The sequence below is a fragment of the Oculina patagonica genome, chromosome 2 (genome assembly GCF_052425735.1).
Source record: "Oculina patagonica isolate OP01 chromosome 2, crgOcupat, whole genome shotgun sequence".
NCBI lineage: Eukaryota > Metazoa > Cnidaria > Anthozoa > Scleractinia > Oculinidae > Oculina > Oculina patagonica.
In genome coordinates this window covers 33,375,314-33,394,613 of record NC_135759.1, presented here as the reverse complement: position 1 = coordinate 33,394,613, position 19,300 = coordinate 33,375,314, and the positions used below count along the sequence as shown (strand labels likewise).

The window sequence follows — 19,300 nt, the reverse complement described above, 5'->3', positions numbered from 1 at the left end:
GATATGATATGAGCGGCACACCCTCTCCCTCCCCTCCCTTACTGGATCTAATATTGCTTCTTTGGAAATCAACAGTCGGTATGTTTCTCTTCCAAATGTGATGGCCGTGGAAAGCACATGGACAAAGAACAGAAATTACTATCTTATTCCAGACTTTTAGCCACAGAGTCGTAAAAGGCTGTACATTTGGTGTGATACTTGCTTACATGCTTTGGACTGTCCGGGGCCTGAGCAGCGTGCGTATTTTGCGGACTGTGCTCGTCTCCATGGAATTAGCATTTGAGGGGCTGTTTGATTTATTGCACTTTCATGCACAATAGAGCTTGAAAATCCATCGTTTTACCTCTCATGCTTCCTTCGATAGCAACTGGACAGTTTGGAATTGCTACAAAGCCCATTTATGGCTCAAACAGCGTTCATGGGATTAAAATTGTGAGCAAAACGGATGCAAAAGACGAGGAAGGGTCAAGGAACTGTCCTAGCTTGCCGCTCATATCTGAAGGTTCTTTTACTTCACTTGTGAGCAGGAGATCGGAAAAATCTTTGGAAAATAGTCAAGAGAGGGGAAACAGAGGTGCAGAGGTGAGTGAGTAAATGGCGTTAAAAGAAAATATACTATAGATAGCATAAGATAATTTTATACGCCTTTTTGTGCACAAGATTAAAAAGTGCGCGCGTTTTGTTGATCTTTCTTTGGTGTTGTTTATAGAAGCTGAATAGAAAATCATGCTGTGTTTAAATTGATGAAATGAACCCCTTATCGGAAAATGTAAAAAGGAGATAAAATTTTAATCGATAAACTAGCAGGAAGAAAAGGTTTGTTGAGTGCTTATAAAATCTGAGTGTGATCAAACATAATCAGAATTTCTGATTTTCACACGTCTCTCGAAATCTTCTCGAAATGGCGCCTGCCGAACTAGATTGGATTGTTTAATTTGTTTGTGTTGCGTTAACCAATATTTGACCATTGGTTTTTAAATTGATTTTGGAAGACTCCTTATCAATATATGTTATGGTTTAAACTGAAATATACAAAGTGATGTTTCAATTTGATTCCTCGTGATTTTATCTGAAATCAACGAGCATTAGCGTATAGCAAGTTGACATTTTGCACCAATCATGTCAACGTGGTGTAGCGGAGGGGGGGGGGGGGTAATTTGAACTTAGCTGAGATTTTTCACCCCAGGCATGCAGGGATGTAGCTAGGAAATCACTAAGCCGGCTAATCAACAAGCCCAGCTGGCTAAAGTTTCTGTTGGCAGCTCTAAAAGTTTACCTATGTCTTTGTTTTCATGTGATATTTCAGCTGGATTTTAGTTCTCTTTCAGCCGGTGAAATTAGCCTGCAGCCGGCCCTTAGCGACATCTCTGCCCAGGGCATTTGTGGATGTCAAAATAGTCATTAAACATCAATCATTGTTAGAAAGTCTACTAATAGTGTCAAAGCTGCCCACTATGGGCAGATAATTGCTATCAACCCCTTTGTTATGCCCGCTTCCACATCCCACTGTGGTCCGTGGCTTGTTCACTGATAGGTGCATAATGCATTTTGCCATATATGTCACGGGTAACTGTCAAATCCTAGGCTGTGTGTGAGTAGTCCCTCATTTTTGACCAGGTAAATATTGAGTAGATGAGGTTGCAAGCATATAGGAGATGCCAGATTACCCTAGCAGAAGACCCCTGTAACACCCTGGAATACCCCCCTAAAAAACATGCCTGAAACATCAATAGAACAAATTAAATAAAAATTAAATTTATTAGGTGTGTTGAATGGTAAGTTACGCAATACTTTACGAGATGGCGAGACTGATATCTTTTCTGCAAGCCTGGGACCTTTTTAGCCTTGCAAAAGAAAACTGAGACTCTGAGAAGGACAAGACCCCTGAAATTTGGTTAAAATTCTGCGAAACTCGCCTTTTATTAAAGAATCCCACCCTGCATCCCATTCCCTGGATTGACACCAGGGGACCCTAAACACATGCCGTTGGCTAGCCCTATTCTTTTAGTGTTTTCTCCTTGCTACCAGTGGAGCCCTTCAAGGAAAATAATCCACTTAATTATCCAAGATCGGTATAAATAAGATATATTTTAATTTATATTTTTAAACAGGAGCATCTTTCAAGAGATGATGTAAACAGGTAAGTATGGACAGAACAAAATTAAAAATTATTTTGATTTCAGAAGATTTTAAATTTTGTTATTGAAGGATACTGACACTGCGTGAGAATGAATAATTGTTGGAAATTACTATGATGTTAATTTATTTCCTTTATTTGAAAACAAAGGAAAATATTCTACTGCTGGGAACAATTCCTAACAATGTTTTCAGAATTAGCCATTGTGAGTGTTCGGTTTTCTACTGCTAACATTTTGGATCATTAAGTGTCATTTTCCTTGTTACATTTTCCCTCTTTTTCATTATACTTAATAACAATTTTAGTTGTATATGAATGTAACAGTTTTGTTTTAGGTCTTAAAATAATAAGACCCATTCTCCTTGTTTTTTGCTTTTAAATTGTAGCAGATCCACTGGATTGAAAACTAAGCAGCTACAGTTAGATTGTGAATTGAAGGATGTGGATCGTGGCTGGTACCCACAGGGACTCAACCCACGACTTGCTGTAAGTCATAAACAATGAGCACTCCATCCTACTTTTAATTGCATAAAATTTCTTTTTTAAACAAGTGATTTGACTTTGCTATGAATGCAGATATTTCTAATAAAAGCAGTTGATTGAATCTTTATTCTATTTTATCTCGTAGCCATCACATGTATTGATACATGATGCCATAAAATAATTATTGACACCCCTAAATGGATTGCACATCTGAAAAATAAAGTTGCACTTATTAAGCTTGCATCTTATCTGACCATTCAGTTAGCATATGCAGCCCCTCCTCCCCTCTCCCCAAAATGGGTTCTGGTACCATCACTTGTAGTATGGATTACCTTCCCTCCCCAAATAATTGGAGTTACAGGTACTTTAAAGTTTTGTTGCAACTATTTCCTGAGAATTAATTTATTAATATTAACTTTAATTTACTTATTATTTGCCACAAATAAACAGAACTCAAGCCGTCCCTCTCAGCTTCCAACTATGGGATTACACATGTGAGTCAGCTGATTATAAAATTTTTCTTTTATTTTTTTCTCTATTTTTGTGTAAGAATATTATTAATGACTGCCTCAACTATGACAAGGGTTAGAAATTAAAACCTTTCATTTCTCGTGCCAGTTTAAATTTCCCAATATAAGTTAGGAAAGATGTCACTCAAGTGTGAAAAAAATGTTTCTCACAGGTGTGTGTGTGTTGCTCAGATACACCCACTTCACTATTATATATTATAAGTTGTTTCTAAAATTTAATTTTACTTTCTGCTATACGATGGGCCACTTTGAGATTGTTCAATTTCACCCAGTAACCCAGCTGTCTGAGTGAGATTCTGTTATATAAAATTAAATATAAATTTGAATTTCAATAATTTCTACTTGCTGAGTCTATACAAGTTCTTCTCAATGTAGAATAATAATTCATTGAAACAAAACTTGTTATGTGTGTTAAGTTTCTTTTTGCACGATTCCCCCCATTGAGCACATTCTTACTTTGTTATAGTAGCTCAAAATCATATATTCAGGACCGTAACCAGACCTTTGGCATGGACGAGGCAAGTTCATGCTAGGAGGTTCTGGGTGCATGGCCTCCAGAACAAATGGAGAACTAGAAACTCTGATACTCTTTTTAAACACTTTTCATAAGGTATTTCTCGAAGAAAATCAATCTTGTTCAACTAGGGATTATTTTCCAAACTAAACATATATTTTTTTTTTAGTTTTGGGTTAAAATCAAGGCGAGGCAAGTGCCTTGTCTTGCCTCTTGCTAGTTATGGTCCTGGGCCCGGTTTTTCAAAGCACGATTAAGCTAATCCAGGATTAGCGTGAAATTTGGTTTCAATTTTTTAACATTTCTTTGAGGCTTTCTGTTTATATTATCTCTCCCCCAGTTTTGACGTGGACCAATCTCAAACTTCACAAAACATTAGCTATGGAAAACCCTTCTTAACAAGAGAAATAAAAACCTCGATCATCTTTTAATCCTGGGTTAGCGTTAATCGCCTTTCGAACAACCCGGCCCTGATATTATACACTTTGTATCATTCTTCAATTTCAGGATGAGTACATCTCAAAGACTGCTACTTCAACAATCCCTGGGTCAACCTGTGGAAAGTTTGCATAACAGGAGAAAGCAGGTAGTTAAATTCATTCAGAACTACAACCTTTCAATATGTTGAACATTGTAGCTCTTTAAAAAGCTGGGTCAAGGCTATATTAATTAACAACCTAAATTTTGCCTTTCTTTCTCCATCTTTGTATATAATTATGTCCTTTGGATATTTTGTACATGGAAATAATTATTGATTGATTTTTGTTCATGTTTGTAGACCACAACTAATAAGAAAGGATATCTGATGACACTTGGTGGACAGACTCAAATTAGCAGTAGGTTAGTAGGAGGTTAAGTCTGTTGCACAACCAACATGTAGTGGCTTATTAGTAAAGGAGCTACATTATAATTATATGGATGGTGCATCTTTAAAAAAAAATGGCCAATTTTTTCAAGTTTGCTGCCTCTAATCCCTCTTATTTGTCTTCGGTTGAAACCATTCTAACTTTGTACAAGCAGAAAAAAACTACTTAAAATAGACTATTGTGACATAGCCCCTGTACATGTAAATCCTGTTCCTTAACTAGTGTAAAATATTGTCAGGTAAGTAGGAATAATACTACTCTCCACTGAATGGTACATAACAGTCCAAAATAGGTTTCCTAGTTGATTGCATTTTGTCAGATTGCTTACAAATGTATAGTTTTTAGAGAATTAACAGTGCTCTTTTCTAATTAACACTCATGATAAAACATCCATGAGTATTAAAATAATGTCAGTGTAATATTAGATGTCTTCTAAAACCCAATCAGTTACTCTAGCTGAGTCAGCATAATTATGTTGGGAAATTGACATCAATATCCTTACATTTACTAAGGTATAGAATGCCTGCAGTTGCAAGCGGTCCTGTTTCTCCAACTAAAGAAGTGTCTGCAGCCATATCTTCGCATGCTCCTGAGCATATCCTGCCTCGCACACACAAAGGAGGAGCTAGCAAACCAGAAGGCGTAGCAATACACTCACGGTGCTGTTGTAGACACCACAAACAGGACAATGAACCAAGAACAGCACTTAAATCTAGGTCTTCAGAAAGTTTAAGAAAAGAGGTAATATTATCATTATCATTGTCACTGTCATTGTTATTGGTACTATTATGCTATCAGAAATTTTTTTAAAGGCTGAAGTTAGTCACAAACCCAGCTGGATCCTCAGTGCTGGCACTTTTACGTAATTATGTTAATTCCAACCAGTTTCTAAAGAATGAAGTGACTAGGAGTTTGCTACCTTCCTGTGTAAGATACTAGTTGAATGCTGATTATCCAACAGTTGTTAAGCTGATCAAAAAATTCACTAGTTAATTCCCAGAATCATTAAAATTAAATTTTATAGTTGGTTGGAAGAGGCACTGTGAGAAGTGTTGTGTTCAAGAACACACAACTATAAGAACACTGGCCAGACACACACCTGGACTACTTAATCGGGTGTCATAAATACACTAAATGTACCCTTGTGAAATTTTTGTTACATTTAGATTTCTTCTTTTTAGATGAGATTTCTGAACTCCTTTAAGTTCCAGAAAGTTCAGGTACTTAGGCATTACCCAAGAACAAGAAAAGGGGGGCAAGGCCCATCTCTCCTGGCCCCACCCAGTTCCTATGGCCTTAAAGGACATGTTTAAAGTAATAATGTTCATGTTACTGCACGCTATTAATGATTTATTGGCCAATACCCCAAGTTTTGATCAATTCAAATGTCTAATGAGTTAATGACTGATGACATAAAAATTTTTCCAGAGAGTGTACAAAGAAAGGAAAGAAGCATCCAATAACGAGAAACAAGTGAAGCCAACTGACAGGCCTCCTCCTAAAAAGCAGCCAAAATTCAGTGGTATGGTAGCAAACCTTCTTTTAAATTGTATTTTACAGTGTATAAGATTTATTTTCATATTTTGAACATTTAAGGTGGCTCTGATCCCCTCTTTTTTTTAACTTTCCTAAAAGTTGTATCATGACATACTGATCATTACTCAACAACAAAAATGGGGTTCATTGAGCTCATTTTTAAGATATTACCACTAAAAGCTTAAACTAAGAGTCTTTTACAGGTTATACTGTTGCTATGGTAACCACTAATGTTAAGAAAATGATCACAACTTGTCAACCAATGATTGGGCATTTGTTTCATACCATTACTGTAATAGCAATTGATAAAAAGTTGCAGTACTGACCAATCAAAGTATAAGGTCTGGAAAATAGTGAAAACCATTGTCAGCCACCTTAACTCCGACCCAATGAAAGAAGCAAGAGTAGCATATAATTATTGAAATATAAATTCATTGGTTTTAAGGATGTTTTTTGTCTTCACAAACAGGTTATCTTCAGTCAAACAGAAAGGTAATAGAAACATTTTTTTTTATTACAAGACAGTTTACTTCTTTATAGCTCAGCTCCCTAAATTATTTTCCAGCTTTAACTGGAATGTTTGTTAAATCCTTTATTTTTTCCTATTCTAGAGTAAAAGAGCAAATGTCCTTGCATCAGACAGTAATACTAGTCTTCAAGAACAAAGGAAAAGAGTAAAGAAGTCAGTACCCAAAATACCTGAACAGAAATGTCTCAAATCCCCAAAGAGAGTTGAGGATACTGCCAGTGCAGCGCCAGCTCCCATGGCAGAGAGTCCAACCAAAGAGAATCCAGATGAAGTAATGATTTATATTGAAAGTTTCAGTGAAATCCCTCATGCAGAAGATGAAAAAGAAGTTATGGACAAGATGGATGTTGATGATATTGCTGAGAGGTAATGTTAGATACTAAAAAGGGATGCTAATGCCACTCAACCAATTAACCACCATTCCACTTTCCCAATTCCTTTCCTGGATTTTTAGTGAGAGAAGAAAGTACCGTTGTACCATAAAAGAAGGTTGAAATATGAAATAAATTATAGATATTGCCTGAAAAAAAAAATACTGGTATTAAAGTTGACACCTCTCCGAGGCGAACATGGTTGGCTGGCTGGTCCTTGCCGAATTTCACTTCTTTGTCTGAAACCCTTCTTTGGGTTAGTCATGAGGGTGTATGCCTATAAAGAAGAGAGGGTTCACTGTAACAAAATTTTTTCTTCACAAGTAACAGCATAAGCAAATGTCAAAAAAGCGCAGTGCACTGATTACACTTTTGCTGACAATCTGCGATTATAAGTATTTTTCATGACTTGGATTATCAGTTAGATTATCAGTTAGATTATTATTATCGACTATCCTCATACATGTAGATAATCTAATTTCATTTATTTTTATTTGGTGTTTTAGTGAGCTCAAGGAGCAGCCTAATCGTGTAGATGTTGTATCAGTGGCATCCTTACAAACTGTAGCAGCTTGTGACCCACAACGATCAGCCACACCCAGGCTTTTGAAGGTTGAAAAAAGAGGACCTGTTTGTTTGCATTAATTTAGAATGCAATCGCAAATGTTCTAGAAAGCCCAAAAATGCTTGCTTTGACGTCAAGCCACAAACGCTATAAAAACATTAATTAATTAAAGAAACACGCTTTAGTATATAGTAGATTTATTTGCCGTCATTTGCCCTACAAAGTTACAATGTAATAAGCACAAAAAAAATAAATAGAAATTTTACAGCTAAGTCCCTGGTATGTGATTAATCCTCTACAACTTAAGTGAATGATTTGCTAATTAATTAATACATACGGTTGGGTCAATGGCTTCAAGGCCCCTAAAAAACCATCAAGTCATAGTGTGTGTTGGTCGGTTACAGTTAAGCTGATCAAGTTATTTTTTTCTGAATTGGTAATCTCAGGTTTCGTCTGAACAACAAGCTGATATTTCTTCCTTATCTCAAGTTTTTAAAAAGTTGGACACTGATTGTGATGGGTAAGTGATTAAAAGAACTACTAGGTACTTCGATTAATAGTACTCTGATAAGTTCATGATTAAAACTTTTCCTCTTGAAAGTGTTAATTCTTCCACATTTTGATTATAAAATTAATAAGAAATCTTTTGATTGACTTCTTTTTTGCCATTGTTGCTTGTTTTTCAGTGGAAAGGAACGATATAAATATTTCATTTTTTTCGTTTTGTTTTTCAGACACGTATCTTTCAATGAACTAAAGAAAAGTCTTCCTTCGTTTTTAACCAGACACCAAATAAATTATCTGAAAAAGGTAAATCGTGTGATCATGAAATAACTTCGTTAATCCATCTTCTCCCTTGGAGCTTTTAGTTGTATTTGTTGTTTTCAACGTTGCTTCTCTTTTTTTTCTTTCAGATTTACGACATGGCCTGTGAAAGTACGTACTTTGGTCTTGAAGAGTTCGCTGCAACTCATCAGATGTGTGATCTATTGGGAAAATCAAGGTGAAGAAGACTTCGCTGAAGATTATTTGTTGCATACATTTTATTAACCATGAACGAGAGCCGTTCTAGATAGTCCCTAGATCTTAACAGTACCAATCAAGTGTAGCAAAATCCATACAGTAAAGTCCGGGACGATAGTCTCCTAGTACGATCGCGAGAAAGCTGATTGATAAAAGATTCAGTTCATTATTTAGAAAATATTGGACTGACAATAAAGCATTGTGATTGGTCGAGTTTAATTATTGGTCCATTTAGCTGTATTGGTCCTGTAAAAAAGTACTGAGTGTTGCTGTTAATAAGATCGGACTCCGGCTGGCTGATTCAATTCTAATTGATTAGTCTTATTCTGATGGGTTTGAGCTCTACTTCTTCTTAGTATATTCAATTGATACTTTTTGTTAATGGAGAGCCATTTTGTCTCTATTGTACTACATCACTGTTGCTTGCCTTCATGTTTCTTATTTTTTATGTATATCTTATTTTCTTTTTTCTTCTCAGCCCGATGGTTTCAAGTACATTTAGTACATTGGATTGGTCGTTAATGGATTCTTGGCTCGGTACTTTTATGGTAAAGAATCATGTTAATAATTTTATTACATGTTTTTTATTATTAACTGTGTGCACAATATGCAACACTGGTTTTCTTTTTGCGTGTCAAGTTGGTTGAAGTGTGGAAATCGCACTCTTGAAATCTTACCACAACTGTTTTATAACTCTAGACCGTTTTTTTCAATTTACTGCAAGGATGAGTACATCCAGTTCATAGGATTAGCGAACCTGATCATTTAAGTTATAACCAATAAGTCGTGAAACTGTTAAATGTCTCTTTTCTTGTTTTCCAGGAAGCGTTCAGTAAAGAAGACAAAACCCAGAGTGGTATCATTGACATGCAGTCATTTCAGGTTAATAACTTGTGACCAAAAATGAACGCACACATTTTAAAGTGTTCTTTCTAAATCTGTATTAATCTTATGTCTTTTTTCCTTACCAGAGCATGCTCGCCTCTGTTATCAACGTTCATTCGAACTCCTTTATTATCGAGAAAATTCTACAGAATTTGGGCAAGGTGAGTTGTACTGATGTAGCAACTACAGAACTAAAACTTTGTTGTACATGATTTTTACCTTTTTTATTGTATATTCATTATATCATAGTTAATATTTTGTAGAGTATTTTTGGGTACATTTTTAATACATCAATGACCGACAAAAGTCCTTGAGACAGTCGGTTAAAATAAATACTAAATTTCACATCCCCACTTTTCACTATAAATCAGTTGCAGCTTGTGAACCACTTCTCCTCCCCCGTTTCAATGTTGGTCACAAACGCAGCAAGTCTTGCAGGTAGTAAGTCCAACGTCGTTTCGGGGGGGGAGGGGGTTATATCGAAAGGGTGACGGGTAAAATTTGTCCAAGGTACTCAAAAAGTGCCGAATGTCTCAACACTTTTGGCACTCATTGATGTAGTTTTATTTAACCCATGAACGCCTGTGTCGGCCAAACCTGCCGTGACGACAGTTGACCTTTGTTCCTCTTCTGACGTCATCAGCTTTGACGAAAAAAGGCTTTTTACATTAGTTTGGCGAAGTTATTTTTGTGAGTCACACGATTTTTGTTTATAAACTGCTAAAACTTGCTCAGGCAATATACCAACTATTTTGTTTGCAATGGCCCTTTTGCTTTAATGTGCGGAATAAAGATATCAAGGCTGTCGTTGCATTATATTTATTTACTTTCTGTTAATGCAAATTTCAAACTATTTACTCACAGTCGGTAGGTAGCGTATCATGCTTCGTTGAGTTGAAAATCCATGCAACTAAGGTAACGGATAACTATCGAAAGTGAAAGTCTTGGGCTTCAGTGAGCGAATTTTATTTCAGGTTACGTTTTGAATATGCGGTTAAGCTCTTTGAGATACATCGTGTACTTTTAGTCACCGTTGTTCGGTTTATCGACCCAGGCTAACTTCTGTCGTGAAACGGCAATGTCCAACTCAGATAGGACGATTATTTTTGTGGGCCAAGAAGTCGATAGCACGGTCTTTAGATTATGCAACCGTGAAATGTGTATCAAAGTTACAGCGATAGTCGCGTATTTTTCCGTTCTTCTTTGGCGATTTATTGGACTGATTCTGTTCAGCATCCACTCCAGCGATTGCCTTCTTCGTGAAAGACACGCCAGCTACCGCTGCAAGAACTTTACGCTTTTCACACACGCGGATGAATTGGAAATATCATAGCAAATAGCTTCTGTTATAAACTCCTTGATTGTTATTCTGGTTCTTGTGAAAGTGCCTGACTATGAAGGGTATTTCTCTGCCCTTCAAAACAACTCGAAGTTTGCTCGATTTTGGTCGCTATTCTTTCAGCTCGTGGTCACAGTTGCTTTCAATATTATCGTCGTTTCTACTGGGTCGCTGGGAATGACTTTAAGCAAATTAATCGGAGTTGGGTTTATTTTAGTGGAGGTTTCAACAGTTTTGGTTGTATATCTGTGGAATAATGTTCCTGCGCCATGGAAGGATTCAACAGTTGCCATTTTCCGTGTGGCCCATGCTGCTTACGTTTTGTCGCTCCTCCTTTTCATTTTGGAGAATTTCTACTCGTTTGTTTTAACTTCAGCGCAAGCTGCGTTCCAAGTGACTGGCATGTACAATGTCCACGGGATCTCTTCTTCGCTTCAGGCTTTTGCTGTGGTGCTGAATGCTGCAGAAGCTACATTTAATTACGCTATGATGAAATTCTTCTGGAACAAGTGGTTTGATGATCAAAGAAATCTTTTGATCAATGATAATGTTTGACATTCTCTTTTCTTCACTTTGTCTGCAAGTGAAAAGGAACCATTCGTGTTTCTGATTCGGTGCTACAGCTCTCTTTGGCTTTGTCATGGAGTCGTCTCCTGATAAAGCAAAGACAGAAGATATTTAGGGCATTTTGCTAATTAAAACCTATTTTTACGAGAGCCTTTTTGTATATAAGAACGTCTGAAGGTATTCCAATTTTTCCGAAAGTTTCCAGTGGGAAAGACCGTTCCATATGATTTTTCACCAGAACAACTGGTTTCTTCGTACAAATGGAAAGCGATCACTCATTAAGTTACTGCGATACATATTCGCTCCCAGAGCCCTTCGTTTATCGTGCCCAGGCTACACCGGATAAGAGACTGGAGTAGTAGAACTCTGCAATACACCGATCCAGAGTATCAGAATTCCGGTCGAAATTCAATAGAAGAGTGAGCACTCATTAAGTCAGGCTATTGTGTTTGCGATGTTTAACAATGGTCTGACTTAATGAGTGCTCACTTTTGCTTTGAATTTGGACCGGAAGTCTGAAACTCTGGATCCGTGAATTCCTAGATATCTTCCAAAAAGGTTTTGAAGTAATGCTTCACTGTTGTTGATCTCATAGATGCCAACAATACATGCAGTGAACTCACATGATTTTTTCCTTTTTGTGTTCAGTCTAAAGACGATACCATCAGTGGCGTAGAACTACTGGCTTACATCCCATACTTTGTGGCTGTCGCACCCAAAGACACTTGATTTGATGAATGCAAAAGAGCAAACTGCTCCGTTAAAGGCGACACTCCATGCTACACTACACGAAGACAAGGACAAGTTGATGCGTGTTCCCTGGACATGTCGCGCGCTCTGATTTGCTGCTTTAATGTCACGTGTTGAGTAAAGTTTCGTCACTCGCAGTAAAGAGAGTTTTCTTGAACTTGTGTTTGTTTATACAAAGAAAAGTCCTTGATTTCAAGATATATTCAAATGGTTTCTAAGTGGTATTTGAGTCAACAGAAACCAAAATGGGATATCGGACGGACCACTCACTGGTGCTAAAGGGGTTTCGAAAGTTCAGTTACAGTAACTGTCTACTTCCTGTCCCCAATTATAAAGTAAAACTTGTTAAAATTTGCATCAACGGAGCAATACGCTTTCATTCTGCTTATAGAGTGGAATTCTGTTTTTTCGAACCTACAAGGGAAACGAAAACTGGTTCGACAAATCGGGGGTAAAATTACAGTTTGACTTGGCTCGAGCTGTCGGGAAGTTTGAGAAATCGAGGGTTCCAGAAAGCAGAATTGCACTATATGCATTAATTTTACGCAGTAGGCCGTAAATAATTATTAGAATTTCTACGAATAAGACCTCATGCCTGACTGAGTCGTTCAGCCAAAGGAGCACTTGCTTTCCCGATTGAAAATGACGGATCTCCCTTATATTCTGGTAGATCAAGATGTTCAGACGATAAATTCACGATTACGCAGATTGCGTAGCCGCAAAGTTAACGTGGCAATAATGTTAGCTTATTTTGCCGTTCTTCTGTGGCGATTCGTCGGATTGGTATTGTACAGTACATACGCCACCGATTGCTTTTTTCGTGAAAAACTTGCAAGTTTCCGCTGCAAGAACTTTACGTTATTCTCCCATGCCAAAGAATTGGAAATTTCATGGCAAATGGCTTCTGTTGTGAACACCTGGCTTGTTATACTCGTTCTCACGAAAGTGCCTGGCTATCAAGGATATATGTCTGCTCTTCGAAACAACTCGAAGCATGCTCGGTTCTGGTCGCTATTCTGTCAGTTGATCTTTGTTGTTACCTACAATATCATTGTCATTTCAACTGAGCCGCTGAGGATAAGTAAATTTATCGAGGTAGGGTTCATTGCTGGGGAGATTTCTACCACTCTTGTCGTGTACCTGTGGAATACTGTCCCAGCACCATGGAGGGAGCCCAGAGTTCCCGCTCAACACTTGCTCTACATGCTTACACTGGCTGTGTTTATTCTGGAGAATTTTTATCTCTTCATTTTGGTGTCGACGCAAGCTGCTTTCGAAATAACAGGTGTCCACAATTTTCGTCAAACCCCATCCGCACTGCAGGCGGTTATTTTAGTCGCCAACGCTGCCGAAGCTACGTTTTATTACGCCTTGATGAAGTTCTTCTGGAACAAGCTGTTTGATGATCGGAAAAATCTCTTGATCAATGACAATGTTTAATTAAACCTCAACTACCTTACTCTGCATTAGCAGTGTATTTTTTTTTCGAAGAATTTATGGGTTCCTACGAAAAGCCTGGGCGAAGCCAAGATACAAACAACTTGGCTGTGTCTTTGTCGAGAGACCTGAATCAAGAAAATGTATTTTCTATTTCACATGTTGCTGTTCACTGTAAAGAGCGTTATTTTTTAATATGCAAGTTTTCACGGCTGTCAAAGAAAATAGTTCATTGTTATAAAGGTTATTGCAGTTAATTTACTTAGGACATGTCTTAGGCTTTGTTTTGCTGTCATCGTAGTCAACTGTCCGAGGTCGCGTACTGACCTCGGCTGACCGTCTGAGAATCTGGCTATTTCCCACGCGGCACTGTCGTTGCAATGTCTAAAAACTTTTTAACACTCTATGCTATACTGGGGAGAACCCAGGCATTTAGATTTAATAGATTTTCCCTTCCTTTGAACCAATAGATTGCACTGCGCTATTCCGAAACCAAAATTGGGAAAAAATAATCACAGGAAAATTCGTACTGCCTTACGTACGTGCAATGCAACAATGAAAAAAAACTTTGAGCGTGAAAGTCCTGTGTTACTGCGTTTTTGCTTGTTTTCTTACTGACGAAGACTATTACAAAGCCTTAGCAAATATATTAAACTAAGTCTCACTGCCCAGAAAATCCATGCCGGACTCCGGAGGACTCCCAAAGGATTACTAAAAATTGCGATTATCTCCCGAAAGCAAGTCGAACCTTCTCCGAAGTATTCCAGTTATCCAAGCGTGAACTCGTCTATACAAGTTCAGATTGGACACTGCCGCCCTAAAAGCCAGATTTTTCAGTTTGCTCAGCCATCACTTCCAATCAGGCTCAACCCAGATTTACGCCCACAAATGTACGACGACAAGTGACTTTTTGATGGATGCAAGAACAAGCTAGGTACTTTGCATATATTGGGCAAATTGTATCACTTTAAACGTAATGAAACTTATGTCATTTGAGTTGCTCATTTTGAGTTGCTCGGTTGCTCAGTTGCTCATTTTGAGTTGCTCAGTTGCTCATTTTACTCATTTGCTCATTTTGAGTTGCTCATTTGCTCATTTGCTCATTTTGAGTTGCTCATTTGCTCATTTGCTCATTGAGTTGCTCATTTGCTCATTTTACTCATTTGCTCATTTTGAGTTGCTCATTTGCTCATTTTGAGTTGCTCAGTTGCTCATTTTGAGTTGCTCAGTTGCTCATTTTACTCATTTGCTCATTTTGAGTTGCTCAGTTGCTCATTTTGAGTTGCTCATTTGCTCATTTTGAGTTGCTCATTTGCTCATTTTGAGTTGCTCAGTTGCTCATTTTGAGTTGCTCATTTGTTCATTTTGAGTTGCTCAGTTGCTCATTTGCTCATTTTGAGTTGCTCAGTTGCTCTTTTTGAGTTGCTCATTTGCTCATTTTGAGTTGCTCAGTTGCTCATTTGCTCATTTTGACTTGCTCAGTTGCTCATTTTGAGTTGCTCATTTGTTCATTTTGAGTTGCTCATTTGCTCATTTGCTCATTTTGAGTTGCTCAGTTGCTCATTTTGAGTTGCTCATTAGGCCTACTCTGGAAACCAAAAACGCCTAAAGTCGCCCAAAATCGCCTAAAGTCGCTCAAAATCGCCTAAAGTCGCCCAAAGTCGCCTAAAGTCGCACAAAGTCGCTCTAATAAAGTCGCTTTAAATAGTATAGATATTTTCTGTAACAATGCTTTATGGTGTACCATGATGATTCCCATGTACATGTATACCACAACTGTACTTAGGTCGGTCACGTAAAATTGCCGAAAAGGTCACCTAAAATTGCCTAAAGTCGCTCAAAATCACCCAAAGTCGCCCACAATCGCCCGTTATTTTGGACAAAATAAGCTAAAATCGCCTAAAGTCGCCTTAAGTCGCCCAAAGTTACGGCGACTTTGGGTCCCAGAGTAGGCCTTTATGTAACCTTTGCAACTCATTAGAGCAGTTTTCAATAGGCCTTATTCGTATTCCCCGACGGCCCTGGGGCGAGAGCCTTCTAAACATGAATGCGAGGCTAATGCGGGATACTTTGCTCGAAATTGCAAAGAAACGTATGGAAAATTGCGACTGGGATGCCGAAAAACCTTAAAAATAATAAACGCTTTGAGGATCTAGAGCTAGGAGGTGATCTGCAGGCTAGAGGGATACCAGTGTCAATCAGAAAAAATTAGAAGATCTGGTAGAACTGACCGAGAAGGCTAACAAATTTTCCTTGAAGTAGTCGAATCGGGGGAGTGCAAGTCAGTCATCGAGTCGCAAGGTAATGACCCCAATCTGTTAATATTTGTTTTGGTGTACATCCGACTTACCAGAGGCAATATACTTAACTTGGAGAGATTTGTATTGCTATTATTTTAAAATTTAATGTCTGAGAGATGCTGCGTATTGACTACGGCATATGGACAAAAACAACTGAACGAAATGGCGCATTAATTATTTACAAATTCGTTTGCTGTTAAATGCTCTCACTGTTTAGTTAAAAGAATAGCTTTTAATTCCACTGAACTAATTTCTTTCACAGTTTGACTGCTATGTTTCTGTGCTGCTGCCAAAACATCTTGAGATCTAGTAAATTTAATTAATGTTCTCGAACGCCGGTACATGCAAATTGGCTAGAAAGACCTAAAAATCACAAGATCTAAACTTCCAAATTCATTTTGCCCCTAAATCATCGAATGTTCGAATAAAAGATAATTTTCTTATTTCAGTTAAGTGAGAATGTCGATAGTTTAATGATCATTTAATATTCTTTCACGAAAATGGTCTGAAACAGAACTGGATGTTTCAGATTAAAATCTCGCACGCACATCAAGATTGGCAAACTCACTAAATTACAAAGCAATTTACAAATTCGTTTTGAAGCAACTACACACAATTTTTGATTAAAAGGCTAGATTTTAATTTGGCTCAAGTGATGCTGTTAATCGTTTCACGCTCATTTCATGCTCTTGCAGTGAAAAAAAGTTATCACAGTGCTACAGTAGCTATTGTTTAAAAAAATAAACAACTGAGATTGTGTGCGTGATCAAATTTAATGTAGCAAGTTCCCTCTTCTGAACCCCTTTCTTAAATAGCAATATAAATATCCTCAAGGAAAGTTTAATCCCTCACTTAAGTCGGATGTACACTGAAAATAAAAATAAGAGATTAGCTGGAAACATAACCTGGTGTTGAAGTTTACTTCGCAAGTACTGTTGACTGACTCGAAACTGTTCCCGACGATTCAGTGTAAATTTGTTAGCCTTCTCGGTAAGTTCTACCAGATCTTCTAATTTTTTCTGATTGACACTGGTATCCCTCTAGCCTGCAGATCACCGACTAGCTCTAGATCCTTAAAGCGTTTATAATTTTTAAGGTTTTTCGGCAACCCAGTCGCAATTTTCCATATGTTTCTTTGCAATTTGTGCAAAGTACCCCGCATTAGCCTCGCATTCATGTTCAGAAGGCTCTCGTCCCAGGGCCGTCGGGGAATACGAATAAGGCCTATTGAGTGTCGTAAAACCAAAACCAAAGTAATTACTCTGGCCAATCACAAAGGACACAGACAATCGGGTGAACCTGAGGGTGAACCAACCAAAACTCGAAGCAAATGCATGTAGCAGGCACGAAGCGCGGGAAAACGTGCCCGAGCGAGTCACGATTGGTTTCGGTTTTACTCCTGATTGGCTGAGAAAGTGGCGCGAGATTTTTAAGCCAATCACTAAGCGTAGTAATGCAAAACCAAAGCAAACGCAATCTACTTTCGACACTCAAGTGAAAACCGCTCTAACAACTTACAAGAGGGGAGAGGAACGGTTTAGGGAGGAGGGAGAAACGGCCAAAAAAGATAGGGAGGAAGGAGAAAGGAAGCAAAAAAATAGGGAGACGGGAGAGCGAGCGTGAGAAGGGAGAAGGGAGATTTATTTTTTTAAAGTTGACATGATTGCTTAAAGCCTTAATCGCTCTTAATTCAAGGGCCTCATCGACCCACAGATAAGAGCATTTGACCAGTTTTTACGTGTAGTCTTGACAATTTCTTGCCCTCTCCTCGTTCGGTCACCATTTGAACCGTGCCCAGTCTTTGCCGAGCGCTGATGACGGCAGTCATCCGTCTCATTTTCCCAGTTTTTTGTGTCTTTTGTTTGGCGTCGGCTTTGAGAGGTGGAATACGGAATTTTTTAAGGGCTTGTTTACAAGCAGGTAGGGTAACCCTAGTGCTGGGGTTACCCTAGCAAAAGAGTTAGAAGATAGCCCGGGTTTACAAGCAAAAAGTCGCAAATAGGGTAACCCTACTGCCCTGGTCAACTTACACCGGTTACGCTTCAGTTAACCTTGTAAATATAGCATGTAACAGGTAATAATCGTAGCACCAAAATCGATTTTCGTTTTAGGTACGCAGTTTATTAGTAACGTAAAATCATATTTCAATTTCTAAGGCATGGAACATGTTCAGTAGTTGTTGAAGGAAAATGCATCCCACCTCAGAATGATGTCAAAATGCAAGGAAATGGCACTTGAGAAAACCTAAATTTGGAAAATTTCCTGTGAGGCACGCCTCCAGTACCCCCCCCCCCCCGAAATTCTCATTAATGGGCGCCTGCCTTCATACGGTATTTAAAATAAATTTTGCAAACATCAAAGCTTTAGGCTCAAGTGACAAAACCGAAATCTAGTGCGAGATCGAAGAACTAGATGATAATGAAAACGTGTTTTCCTTCTATTTAGGGACGGACCATTATTTTCTTGGAGGGGGGAGGGGGATGAAAAATTTTCCTCTGCAAACTTTTTTTTTAGTTTATGCACCTCTGCAAACATTTTTTTTTTCGAAATTCTTACTATTTTTGTTATGCATATCGCTTTTGCAAACAATTTATTTTGTAATAAATGAATGTGTGTCCAGCAGTAGCAGTGTGAAATATATATATGATAAATGCAAATGCGGCCTTACACTACTGAAGACCTGAAAAAAATTTTTCAGGCTCTGAGCGGGAGTCGAACCCACGACCTTTGCGTTGCCAGTGCAATGCTCTACCACTGAGCTATCAAAGCCACATGAGAGCGGTCGTATATGGGTAATCCCTTTATGGTGGACATGATACTCGGCCCAAGTATATGTGAAATAAATGAATGTGTGTCCAGCAGTAGCAGTGTGAAATATATATATGATAAATGCAAATGCGGCCTTACACTACTGAAGACCTGAAAAAAAATTTTCAGGCTCTGAGCGGGAGTCGAACCCACGACCTTTGCGTTGCCAGTGCAATGCTCTACCACTGAGCTATCAAAGCCACATGAGAGCGGTCGTATATGGGTAATTGTCTTTCCAGGCCCTGCAAACAATTTTTTTCAATATTTTTCATCCCCCCCTCCAAAAAAATAATGGTCCGTCCCCCCCCCCCCCCCCCCCCCTAGGCCTTTCTCGATTATGCTAGCATTTTTTTCGGCATTTTTTGGGAACACGAGCATTTTTTTCGTTTTTTCTTCAAAAAAGAATTGCTAGCATTTTCTGACACTTTTCATGACTGTGATCCAGATTTTCAGCACTCAGAACTCAGAAGGATAAATAATCCTAAAGTTTCACACTTTTGATCACATAATTTGATTGTTTTCTGTCTGTTTCGACTAGTAAGATAGTAAGTAAGTAACGTCTTTATTTATAGAGGGTAGCACTTAATAGCTATAAAGCTAACAAACTCGTGGCCCTCCTATTTACAAGTATTAAAAAATCTAAGATAGACAATAAAAAAC

At 38.1% G+C, this 19,300-nt stretch overlaps 2 protein-coding genes, 2 non-coding genes and 1 pseudogene across 4 annotated transcripts; 3 read left to right on the top strand and 2 right to left on the bottom strand.

Moving 5' to 3' along the window:
- The first annotated feature begins 84 nt into the window (after nt 1–84).
- Nucleotides 85–12,252, top strand: LOC144644253 (uncharacterized). The gene is made up of 18 exons (XM_078503703.1): nt 85–582; nt 2,112–2,140; nt 2,524–2,623; nt 3,071–3,114; nt 4,172–4,250; nt 4,443–4,504; nt 5,043–5,271; nt 5,959–6,052; nt 6,536–6,558; nt 6,678–6,961; nt 7,473–7,578; nt 7,978–8,051; nt 8,266–8,341; nt 8,446–8,534; nt 9,033–9,102; nt 9,377–9,436; nt 9,526–9,600; nt 11,994–12,252. Exons 1-18 carry the CDS (start codon nt 349–351, stop codon nt 12,072–12,074), a joined length of 1,809 nt encoding a protein of 602 aa, XP_078359829.1. The 5' UTR covers nt 85–348; the 3' UTR covers nt 12,075–12,252.
- On the top strand, nt 9,873–11,987 carry LOC144644254 (uncharacterized; annotated as a pseudogene).
- A 132-nt stretch (nt 12,253–12,384) lies between the features above and the next one.
- On the top strand, nt 12,385–13,752 carry LOC144644255 (uncharacterized). Its single transcript, XM_078503704.1, has one exon. It carries the CDS (start codon nt 12,738–12,740, stop codon nt 13,533–13,535), a length of 798 nt encoding a protein of 265 aa, XP_078359830.1. The 5' UTR covers nt 12,385–12,737; the 3' UTR covers nt 13,536–13,752.
- A 4,777-nt stretch (nt 13,753–18,529) lies between these two features.
- Trnaa-ggc (transfer RNA alanine (anticodon GGC)) lies at nt 18,530–18,601 on the bottom strand. The gene has a single exon. It is a non-coding gene; the product is annotated as a tRNA-Ala (tRNA).
- Nucleotides 18,602–18,768: 167 nt separating this feature from the next.
- Trnaa-ggc (transfer RNA alanine (anticodon GGC)) lies at nt 18,769–18,840 on the bottom strand. Its single transcript has one exon. It is a non-coding gene; the product is annotated as a tRNA-Ala (tRNA).
- Nucleotides 18,841–19,300: the final 460 nt, after the last annotated feature.

Coding starts and splice junctions, on each gene's coding strand:
- LOC144644253 (XM_078503703.1), top strand. CDS start 349: ATGCTTCCTTCGATAGCAACTGGACAGTTTGGAATTGCTACAAAGCCC. Junction 583..2,111: donor GGGGAAACAGAGGTGCAGAG/GTGAGTGAGTAA, acceptor ATTTTTAAACAG/GAGCATCTTTCAAGAGATGA. Junction 5,272..5,958: donor CAGAAAGTTTAAGAAAAGAG/GTAATATTATCA, acceptor AAATTTTTCCAG/AGAGTGTACAAAGAAAGGAA.
- LOC144644255 (XM_078503704.1), top strand. CDS start 12,738: ATGACGGATCTCCCTTATATTCTGGTAGATCAAGATGTTCAGACGATA.